The sequence below is a fragment of the Diadema antillarum genome, unplaced genomic scaffold (genome assembly GCF_040938485.1).
Source record: "Diadema antillarum isolate AM-2024a unplaced genomic scaffold, OU_Dant_1.0 scf00000018, whole genome shotgun sequence".
Taxonomy (NCBI): Eukaryota; Metazoa; Echinodermata; class Echinoidea; order Diadematoida; family Diadematidae; genus Diadema; species Diadema antillarum.
In genome coordinates this window covers 23,629-35,838 of record NW_027270907.1, presented here as the reverse complement: position 1 = coordinate 35,838, position 12,210 = coordinate 23,629, and the positions used below count along the sequence as shown (strand labels likewise).

Sequence of the window (12,210 nt, the reverse complement as noted above, 5' to 3'; positions counted from 1 at the left end):
TGTGTGTGTGTGTGTGTGTGTGTGTGTGACTTTCCCTGTCGTGCAAACTGCTCGTTTTACACTGAGATTTTCCGCCGTGCATCGGGGTTGCACTGGGGTGTCACGTAGCCCATCAACCGGTAAACTAATCCCGCTGATCTGGGACAAATAACGGGATTCATTGCCCCCAAAAGTGGCCGTGAATGGCGCGAATTTCACCCCAGTTCCTGGTAACGGATTGCAGGGGCGTATAACGACAAGTGGCTCTACAGGAAAGAATTGGGTTCCTAAAGAGATCGGCGGAAAGCGAGAACAAGTTCAACTCTGGGAGAGATGGAGAGAGGAAGAGACGAGGTAGAAAGACTTTACTTTGATTGACTATTGAGTAGATTTCTTTGAATTTGAAATGGAGGAGAGATCAGATAGATTTGGGTGTTTTAGTCATACTGGATTGTCTCTTTTTTCTTTTCTTTTTTGGATTTTTTTTTCTTCGGAGTTTGGTTCGAAAGTTCTTCTCCTGGTATCTTTTGGCATGGAACGAACAAAGTTTTTATGGTCACATACGACTCTTTCGGAACTTTTATTCTCTATTTTTTTTTTTGGGGGGGGGGGTGTTTCACAATAGATTGTGCCATTTCGTCACCAAGAGAGTTCTCTAACAATCTAATGAATCGTACAGAGTTCTCTAACAATCTAATGAATACCAAAGTGCTCCCCTAAAGTAATTCTCCTGGAAGGCTCATCTTGTTGCACGTTTTGTTTAACAATGTCGTGCGAATGTTTAATTGTACCCTCCCTCTCCCTTATTTCTCGAATTTGCTTTGATTTGATATGGGCAAAACACATGTCAGTTGTACTTTAAAATAAAACAATTTACCTTCAGAATGCAATTGCTTGAAGAATAATTTGTGCAACCTCAAGAAATAATGCTGAAAAAAGCTATCATAAAATGAGACTAATGACAATTCTGACATGCAGCTTTCTCTACAAGGCGTTTTTGTGTGCAAAACTATTAACAAAACCCTCCCATTCTGTTTTAGAGACACCGCCCAATAGCTTTCAGAATTACAGTATACGATCATCTGATTGTCTGCATCTTGCAAGGCATAGAACAACGTCATAGGCCTACCAGTATAATATTCGTGTTTATCCAAACTGCAAAACTCATTACCTCTACATGTTACGAGTGTCCCATCTATGAATGTATTTAAAAGCAGATTTAAGAAATACCTGTTATCAATGCACTGTAAATAGTAAAATTTTGTAGAATTGTAAAGTTGATCCAGGGTAGATAACCAAACAGGGTGCTGTTCGTTATTCCGAAGGTTCGCTATTCCGAAGGTTCGTTATTCCGAAGTGTCGTTAATCCGAAACACACAAATTCCCTATACCTAGAGGCTCGTTAATCTGAAAATGAAAAAGGGTTCGTTAACCCGAACATTTGTGGTGTTATTCCGAAGGTTCGTTATTCCGAAGATTTGTTAATCCGAAAATGAAATTCGGAACTATGAACCTTCGGAATAGCGAATCTTCGGACTAAAGAGCCTTCGGAATAACGAAACTTCGGAATAACGAGCTGTAACCAGATACACACACATACATGTACATTACAGTATTTCTTGGGAAGTCTGTAAACATGTATCTTCCTTTATTTGTTTCTTCTTTTTCAATTCTTTTTTTTATGTGTGTGTGCGTGTGTGTGTGTGTGTGTGTGTGTGTGTGTGTGTATGTATGTAGGTCCCTTATGTCAGTCTGGTATCAATGTAATTCACACTGTTATATCAGGGTATCTTAACACAAATCACCTGTGTAACTTGTGTAACTTCTAGGGACATGCCCCCTTATCAGATCACTGTATAACTATCATGTTCCATGTTAATGTCCCCCTCTATCTTGTGATTGATCTGACTGTAATAAATGTATCTAAATTGAATGACATTGAATCACATTGAATTACATTGAATTGAAATGAATAGAATAGAATTGAATTGAATTGAATTGAATTGAATTGAATTGAATTGAATTGAATTGATTTGAATTTAATTAAAATAAATTGAATTTATTTATCATGCAAGGGGTACCACTTTGCAGACGAATTTGCCTCTACCAACCACCAACCAACTATCGGTCGCAAATAACTGCACCTGTAATTACACTTCTACTCTCCCATGACTGACATGACTGATGACCACTTTTATTCTTAGCGCATTTTTTCTAACGTTGCAGCAAAGTTCAAGCCATGATCTTATAAGAAGCCCCTGCAATATCATTAATATTTGTCTGGGGGAGCTGTCGGAGGAAGGAACGTGCATTTGATAGATGTCATTTTTCTCAAATTGGTGTAGGGGGAGGTATCCCCCCCTCCCCCCCCCCCAAAAAAAAAAAAAAAAAAAAACACACACATTCATGCAGCATACAGGAAAGTGCCCCCCTTTTCTGAGTTAGACATGCCCTCTTTTTTAAATACTTCGTTCGCATAGTTGATAAATGACTAAATATCTTATCTTATCTTATCTTATCTTATCTTATCTTATCTTATCTTATCTTATCTTATCTTATCTTATCTTATCTTATCTTATCTTAACAATATCTAATTTTAAGTTGGAATTATTTATTTGAACGCATTTACTGTCTTCTGCCTCATACAGAGATAATGAAGTTGGTATAGATAGTGTACACCAAAGGTCATATATACATCGGACATTTTAAGTGTTCCGGGGCAAAAAGTGACAGTGCAAAATGTCAGCGCGTGCTCACTCCGTTCTCATAGGTTAAAAACCGCACTTATCAATGTACACACAAAATGTATGCAGAACTACGTACAAATAGCATTTAACAGCACTATGAATATTCATTTTTTCAAGAAATCTTTAAAGTACATCTGTCAATGAGTCTTATTATGACGTCAAAGCCCTTTCCCACCCCTGTAAAAAGGACTATGTGTCTACGCAACTATACTACATACTAGTATTTCGCTCTCGTTATTGTGAAACTTTTTTCTAAAAACTACGTGATCATGTAATCTATGAACATTGCTAATCTATTCAGGTTAAGATTTACTAACGGAATTACTAACGGAAAGTGGTGGCATATGAAGACATCGCATATAAAAAAGTTTTTTTTTTTCATGCAGACTGTCATATTTGCAAGGAATACTGACAATATTGTGTTATCACTTTTGAAATAATCTTTAAGGGTCCTAAAATGCGATTTTGATGCACACAAACACACACACACACACACACACACACGCACGCACACAAAATAAATGTTTAGGAACTTCATACCGTAGGCTGGGGGCGCGACTGGTTTGAATAGCCCCCTGACTTTCTGCCGTTTTCAGGCGAAGAGTCGTTTTGAAGACAATTCAATTCAATTTTCAATTCAAAGTTTATTTCATTTTTCGATAAAACATATAAGTTACACTTCTTTTGACAACAGAGAATAAGGTAAACAGGACATTATGTATCGAAAAGAGTGTGAAACAGTTGAGGAGGACCTTATAGTAATTATACATTGTAGTAAAAAAAAACAGAAGTGATCGAAATAAGGTACATGTATAACTTTGCTTAAAGTGCGAAAATGGAGAGACCCACTAAAAAGACAGAGCTTGTAGAATGTGGGCCCCTCTGGAAAAATAACATCAATGGAAAGATTAATTGAAGCATCATAAATACAAAAGGAGAGGAAAAAAAGAGGAAGAAGTCTGGAAGCCCACTGAGAACTAGATTCACAGATGAATATACTTACTATCATAGACGTGAACAACATAGGACAAGACTAGACAACAAAACAACTGCTGGAGAAAAGGCTGTACGGGACAAAACGGGATGGACAAGACTAACAGACGCGAACAAACATGAAACAAGACTAAACAGCAAAACAACTACTGAAGAAAAGGCTGTACGGGACAAAACGGAATGGAAACGATGAACAAATAGAAGACAAAATAGCAAACGAAAATGCACAACAGAAACAGGTTGTGGAGGGGGAAAAAGTGATTGTAGCGTCTGAAAGGAGAAAAGCAAGGAAATGAAGGGACGTGAGAACAGGAATAAGACAGACATTCATGTCTTTCACCCTTTTGGCGAAAGTTGTAGATAGCAGCAGACATCCAAAAGATTACAATTTATTCTTGAAAAAGGAAAAAGTAAGTCTGTATGTGAGAAAGAAGGCCAAATGGCTAGTTGTGTCCTGCAAAATCATACGACTGCAATAGAAAGGACTTCAGTCTCCTCTTGAAAGAATGTATGGATGGGGCGTTTTTTATATCATGATTCAGAGAATTCCAATAATTTGGGCCGATATAGATAAGTGTATTTTTATCAAGAATCGTGGGGTAAATGAAATTCATTGGAACGCCTAGTGGGGTATTCATGAAATGATTGGTTTTTTAGGAACATGGAATTAAAAATAGATGGAAGCAAATTGTTACAATACTTGTACATAAATTGGCCTAAATTATACAAAAATAACTCTTTAATTTTTGGGAGCTTATTAGAGGTAAACAACGTGTTTGTATGAGAACGTACAGGGGAATGGCAGATAATGCGGAGGGCTTTCTTTTGCAAGAGGGACACTCTTTCAAGTAAATTCTGATGCGTGTTGCCCCATACTAAAACTCCATAATTCAAATGAGGCAATATTAACGACGAATATAACATAAGTAATGGTTTTTGTGGAATATGAAATTTCAATCTATTAATAACACCTGTATTACGCGATATTATATTACAAATATTATCAACATGTGATTTCCATGAAAGTTTATCATCTACAATGACCCTCAAGAATTTAATATTTGATACTCTTTGTAGATGAGAATCATCTAAAACTATATTTGTGTTTAAACTATCAACAGTATTGCTGAAAATCATATATTTCGTTTTTTTAGCATTAAGTGATAACTTATTAGCTCTGACCCAATTTGTCACTTTATTCAATTCAATGTTAATTATGTGAACAAGAAAATCAATATCATTATGGGCAAAAAATACGTTTGTATCATCTGCAAAATGAATAAAAGAGAGATCCTCAGATACACGACAAACATCATTGATATAGATAATGAACAATAACGGCCCTAAAAGACTTCCCTGTAGGACGCCACATTTGACTTCTCTGATAACTGATTCATTGTTTTTAATTGTAACAAATTGTTTTCTATCGAATAAATAACTCTTGAACCACTCCAAGGCCTTCCCACGTACTCCATAATGCGATAATTTATAAAGTAAAATGTCATGATTGATGGTGTCGAAGGCCTTGGAGAAGTCCAAGAAAATACTAACTAAATGAGAATGATTATCAATGGCATGAACTACTCTATCAACGAAATATAAAAGAGCATGCGAAGTACTATGTTTCTCACGAAAGCCAAACTGATCGTAAAAACTTCATGTATCTTCAAGAAATTGCTCATTCTCTTATAAATAAGTTTTTCTAAAACCTTGGACAGTGAAGACAATAATGAAATTGGGCGATAATTACTGACTTCAAGTTTATCACCTTTCTTAAATATTGGTATTACTTTAGCCAATTTCATTTTATCCGGAAACACACCGTTGAGGATTGGCAAATTAAATATATGAACAAGTGGATCAGCAATCGAGGAAATAACACCCTTAAGTATGAAATTATCTATCTCATCATAACCACAACGTCGTTTGTTCTCAAAACAGAAAACTATATCAATAATTTCAAACCTATTAGTTGGTGTAAAAAATATGGAATCAGAGTTGCACTGACCTAAAAATTCAGTAAAATGAGTTTCTGTTGCAGGAATAGTTTGAGCATAATTTTCACCTATTTTTGAAAAATAGGAATCAAAAATATTTGCAATATGAAGAGAATCATTAATCAATTCATCATTCACTTTAATTTTGTCAATGTCAGAGTGTTTACTCGGAACATTCATGGCCTGTTTCAGAATTTTCCAAGTATTTTTCATATCAAACCTATATCTCGAGAATTGCTTGAAGTAATATCTTTTCTTTTCAGAACGTAAAATCATTGTCAAAGTATTTTTGTATGATGTATATCTATTTTTCGATCGCTCAGTTTTTTTCAACTTATACTTATAATACAAACGATTTTTCCTGTTAATTGAACGAAGGATTGATTTTGAGATCCAAGGTAACCTGGGTGTTTTTTTTTTATAGTCTGTTCTATTTTTTTGTTTTGGAATTACATCATCTAAATGATGATTAAATATTTTCATAAAACTATGAAAAGATATATTGATATCATCACTACCAAACACTCCTGACCAGTCAGCATTCTCGAGAGCCACATCAAAACTAGCTACCTTTTCGGGTGAAACTCGACGACTAAACAAAGGAAATGACGGAGGTTTAATATTAGATGATGTTTTAAGAGTAGAATAAGTCATTATTGGAAAATGATCAGTCATATCTGAAAGAATTATGAAAGAATCGGGGAGGGGTAAAATATTACAAAAAAAGTTGTCAATGAGGGTGGCAGAACGATCTGTAATACGTGTGGGTTTGGAGATAAGCGGGAGAAAGGATGAGGATAGAAGTGTGTGAATAAAATCACTAGAGATATGCTGATGACAGCAAAGATACTTACTCCTTGATTGAGGCTGGGCTATCTCCCTTATGAGAATAAGTTTGTAATTCTGGAACATGTATGACTGTGTACACACACACGCACACACATACACATACACATATATGTACATAATTATGTATATAATATATACGCTGAAAAGAAATCAGGGTCCTGTTTAATGAAGAGTTATAATTGATTATATAGATGATTTCTATGGTAAGTCTATGGCAGCCTGTGTGTTAAGGAAATTTAAAATCGATTATACAAAACGGGGCCCAGGTGTGCGAATGTGCAGGCTTAGTACAACATTTTCACAAGTATTTTTTCGTTAGTTATTTTTTAGCATCACCTTGGGGAGCTTGAGTCGGGCTAGCTCAAAGGAGTTCGCTGCACTTTTGTGGCGGCTGTACGGCGCAATCTCACCAAATGCCTTTCTTGGCTGTGTGTATTTTAGTATGCGGATGTAATTCAAGATGTTCTCGTCAAAACGTGCGGAAGTTAAAAAATAACTGCGCGCATTAGTATTCTGACAGGAGACACCTTTGATATGACATAAGCTGAGTTTCCTGGGGCAACAACTATACAAAATTGATTATACGATGACATTTCGAGATTTTTATCTCGGATTTTGTCTTCGAAATGCACTGTAATTTTTCTTCGGTTCTTTCGGGACCATGACAAAGACAAAGCACCAACTCGTCTGTAATTATCACATGCAGACAACATTAGGCTTACTGTCGGGTGTGATTTTCTCTAAGCCCATCAATTCGTCGTTAGTCATTTGCTGGTGCATGTATTTGCTTTTGTTTTTGAGTGCGCGATTCCGTGTGAATGGATTACGCGTTTTGCTTTCAGCACGTTGCAGATCCTCGCTATAATCAAGAGAAAAATCACATGTATTGTACGTTATTGGTTGTTATGAACCATGCCAACGGAAGACGAAGATTCCTCAGCGCATGTTACTACTACCGATAAGTCATGCTGTCTTAGAAGAGGGGATTGTTTCAAATGCTAGCAGACAAGGTAGCAGAAGGCGGGAGTAATAAGAAGATTTGTGCTATTTACTATCTTTTTTTTTTCTTTGTCGATGGAGACATGCCGCGCCGCCGTGAAGAGACTTTCCCGCGCTTTTTATCGCGTCCTGGTGGCGACAGCTGTGAGTGGGTACTCCCCGCGGGACTGCCGTATTTGACGTCAGATTATGCGTGACAACAGGAACTAAACGAGATTGGGCAATTGGCATGGCTCCCCTCAACCATTTTTCGGCTGTTTGCTATAAAAAGACCTGCGTCCAACACCTGCCCCCCCCCCCCCCCCAAAAAAAAAAAAACAAGACGGAAAAAAACAAGAACATTAACTCACTTCGGCTCTTTTTATCCATATTTAGTTGTTCTTATTGCTGTTTTATCATTCAATTCAATTTTTCAATTCAATTCAAACTTTATTTCATTTTTCGAAAAGAACATATACATTTCACTTTCTTTGGTAACAGAGAATAAGGTTGCATAATCAAAACAAAGTAAATTGAGAAAACATAATTGTGGAACCTAGGGGTAACAAATATGTTGTAATGGAAATTGATTGACCGAAGCGATATAAACCGATATAACATTACTCAAAATATCGAAAAATGGAGGGACCCAGTAAAAAGACAATGCTTGTAGAATGTCAATAGAAAATGAACTGATGCAAAAAGGGGAACAAAGTTGGGAACAAAGTCAGGAAAAATGTCTGGAAGCCCACTAAGAAGACAGAGTAACAGTCATTCCTTCTCGATATGGTTTTAGGAAGAAGGAATTCATATCCTATCGTGCTCCGTGTGAGTGAGGGTGTTTACTATGATAGTATAAAATGTCTATAAACTTATTGGGCATGTCTACCATATTGCAGTGAGAGCTCAGTTTTAAACATTATTCAGTCTCATAAAGAGTTCAGCTGCTTGAAGGCAGAAAAAATAATGTGAGTGATTACTGCATTCTGAAATGTTCATGGGGGAGTAGGTTTGATCGTCACAACTTTGTCAAGACTTCTGACGTCTTCCGTGCAAAACATTTCTTTTCTTCAGTGTTCAACATCCGTCCATCGCAACTTCATTTCTGCAGGCTCCCATGAGGTATGATATCAAAGACTACAATTCTTCAAGGGCCCAAGCAGCACCGTTACCATTTCTCAATCAATACATGAGGCGTTTCCTTTCATTTCGTTTACTGAATTTCCAGCAAATTACATTCCCAACATACATATACATATCAATCAGAAGTAACAAACATGTGAAAATCGCGTGTATACACTAACAGAATGCACTTCAACATGGTAGATAAAATTACAGAATGCACTGAAATCAGTGGGGAGTATGTTGGTAATGTCACCTTCAAAGAAACCAATGTGGAGTCTTGCTATTCATTTCTCCTGACGATTCAAAGCTTTGTTACCCTCCCAAGAAAGTTAACAAGTGTTTTGACGTAATGTGTTTATGTTACGGACTACCTCAAAGTTGCCTCAAGGAACATGTTATGGTCCATAATAACATGTAGAGACACCATTTGTTTACTGTAGATATTGGTCACTCTGGATGCGATATATCGTGATTCTCGCGATTGCTCTGCGAGTGAGACCACGATTTCAATCGTTGCGCCAATCGTTGTGGCAGTGGGAACGCACCATCAGTGACTGATGCGGCGTTTTTGTGCTTCCGAACTTATCGATCATTCTTGAAGGTTTTAAACTTCGACTGACCTCAGAAAATGTACACTTAGAGATGCCTTTGAATATTCGCAATGACTGGTGATACCTGATTTAGCTGCAGAGAGGCGGCGATAAGTTACAGTAAACATTATCTCGATAAAATAAAAAAATGTGAGCGATTATTGCATTCGGGATGTCGATGGGGGAGTAGGTTTGATCATCACAACTTTGTCAAGCTTTTTGACGTCTTTCGTGCAAAATATTTCTTTCGTTCAGTGTTCAACATCCGTCCATCGCAACTTCATTCCCGCAGGCTCCCTTTAGATATAATAACATAGACTGCAATTCTTCAAGGGCCCAAACAACACGGTTGCCATTTCTTTATCCTTTCTGTTACGTTTCATTTCATTTCATTTATTAATTTTTCAGCAAATTACATTTCCAACATTCATTTACATATCGATCAATAGTAACAGACATGTGAAAATCGCGTGTATACACTAACAGAATGGACTTCAGCATGATAGATAAAGTTACAGAATGCACTTCGTTAAATCAGTCGAGAGTATGTTGGTATCGGTAATGTAATCTTCGAAGAAACCAATGTGGTTGATTTCAATTATTGATTTCTCCTACTGGTTCAAAGCTTTGTTATCCTTCCAAGAAGCGTGAACATGAAATTCAGTCGACATGTATCTTGGCGTAATCATGTTAATGTTACGTTCATGTTTATGTTACCCCAGAGATGACTCGAGTAACATAGACCATACAGAGGCACGATCTGTTTGCTTTCGATACTGGTCGCTGAGGATGTGATACGTTTTGATTTCTAGCTCTGCCCTGAAGATACAGTATGATATCCATTGTCCTGTGTAATGTGGAAGACTTGAAACAGATATGAAATGACTGTCGCCGCGTATATATCCCTCGAGCTTCTCTTTTTTATGAAGTCTAAATTTTAAGATTTTTTTGAAGCCCGTATGTGCCATCGCTCATGGATTTTGAGATAAGAGGCGCCTTGAAATCAAAGACTTTGCAATGACCATTATAAAACCTTTTTTTCAGGTAAAATAAGATTAGTTTTTGACTGTTATTACGCCGAAAACCACAGTGAAGTACCTAACTTCTAGTTGACAGTGATATGCTACAAACTTGACAGGGAAACAGTTGCCAAGAGTAAGAGGCGTTGTCAAATATTTCTAAGTCTCTTACATATTTTCAATATTAAAGAGTGTCTTATCTCAGTCTGCTCTTTCTCTTTTATTTTCCGTCCGTAGGTTATGGCTTCTACCGAGTTACCCTACACATTCCATAGCGCGACGACCATGGAAATCCTTGCGGCAAATACAACTAACAGTGTATCTGAGTTTGACTTTTCGGTGCCCGTATCATACTCCATCGTCATCTCCTTACTCATGATCGTCATCGCCGTCGGTGCCATCGGAAACCTCCTCGTAGTGGTCATCGTCATCAGAGACCCCAGCATGCGGACGACGCCCAACGCCATGGTGGCGTCGCTGGCCTTCGCGGATCTGATGGTGCTGCTACTGTCGGTGCCTTACAAGGTCATCTACCGCTTCACGTTGACCTGGCCTTTCGGCAACATCTGGTGCAAGGTGGTCAATCACCTGGCCATCTCTTGTGGCCTGGTGTCCGTGTATGCCCTAGTGGCCCTGAGCGCTGACCGCTACCACGCCATCGTACGTCCCACTCGCTACTCCGGCGCCAGAAACACTTGTAAGCTGTCCACCTTGGTGGGATCACTCTGGGTGATTGCTTTGGCGTTGGGCATCCCTCCGTTTGTTTGGTCCCACCAGCAACTCACGATGCACCCAGAGGTGGTATACTGCTTCCTTGATAAAGGAGAATACGCTCGGGCCTACACTCTGATTTTCTGCATCGTGATGTTCGTGTTTCCACTCCTGCTGATCAGCATCTATTACTCCCTGGTTGCGTGGCGTCTCCTTCAAAGCGCGTGGGCCATACCGGGTGACGCCAATGAGAACCGTCCGCAGCTGCGATCCAGAAAACGGCTGGCCGTGGTCGTGCTGGCGATCGTCGTACTCTTCGCGGTCTGCTGGTCTCCTCACATCTGCGTCAGCCTGTTTCTTCAGTTCCATCCAAACGCCCACTCTGTCCCGGGCATTTTTGTCGCCAAGATTTCGTCCGACCTGCTGAAATATCTCAACCCGTGCATCAACCCTTACATCCTATGCTTCATGAGCTCTACATACCGGAAGCACTTCCGATGCTACTTCTGCTGGATTTGCGATAGAAAAAGGCGTACTAAGCGCCGCCTTACGATTACGAGTACATCTAAAGGGTCGTCCACGCGCACGAAATTCACCGAGTTTCTCCCGATGTAAATCCGTACAGACAATTCATCCTCTCAAAGCCCTCTCTACTGGAGAAAGATACCGAACTTATCACGAGAGACAAGCAAATGCAAGATAGCAGAAAAGAGAAATAATACAAACAATCCGCAAGTGTGTGGTCCTATTTTCTTAGATGGAAATATGCTGGATACAGGTCTCGTGCTACGATTGGATAAACTTAACACAGTAATAATAAAGTGTTGCAGGCAGACTAGGAAGATTTTGGTCGAGTTTCTCCGGTCATATCGGTCACGTTTGGCCTTTTCGTGTCAATGCGTGAAATGTGCACAGATTTCACACACATAAGAATGGACAGGGTAATTCATATGGCATTCAGAGGGTTGGTGGCATTCTGATCATAAGTATAGTCGCTACGTGCCACCTCCTTTTGATCTGATGTATATCGTATTCTCAGACTGATGTAATAGAAATGATGCTGAAACAAACACGAGGAATGTCTTTGAGATATAGGTAATGACGCTTTCCCTTATAGATACCAATTGTTAACAAAAAAAAAAAATCTTGTGCGTGAGTGGTTATGTTTTTCCAATATCATTCGTGGGAAAGAATCTAAATAACTTCTACAAATGGCGCTTAT

General features: G+C 38.5%; 1 protein-coding gene across 1 annotated transcript; it reads left to right on the top strand.

The window, feature by feature from the left end:
• Positions 1-10,562: 10,562 nt before the first annotated feature.
• Positions 10,563-11,603, top strand: LOC139727494 (bombesin receptor subtype-3-like). The gene has a single exon (XM_071638471.1). It carries the CDS (start codon positions 10,563-10,565, stop codon positions 11,601-11,603), a length of 1,041 nt encoding a protein of 346 aa, XP_071494572.1.
• The last annotated feature ends 607 nt before the right edge of the window (positions 11,604-12,210 follow it).

Coding starts and splice junctions, on each gene's coding strand:
- LOC139727494 (XM_071638471.1), top strand. CDS start 10,563: ATGGAAATCCTTGCGGCAAATACAACTAACAGTGTATCTGAGTTTGAC.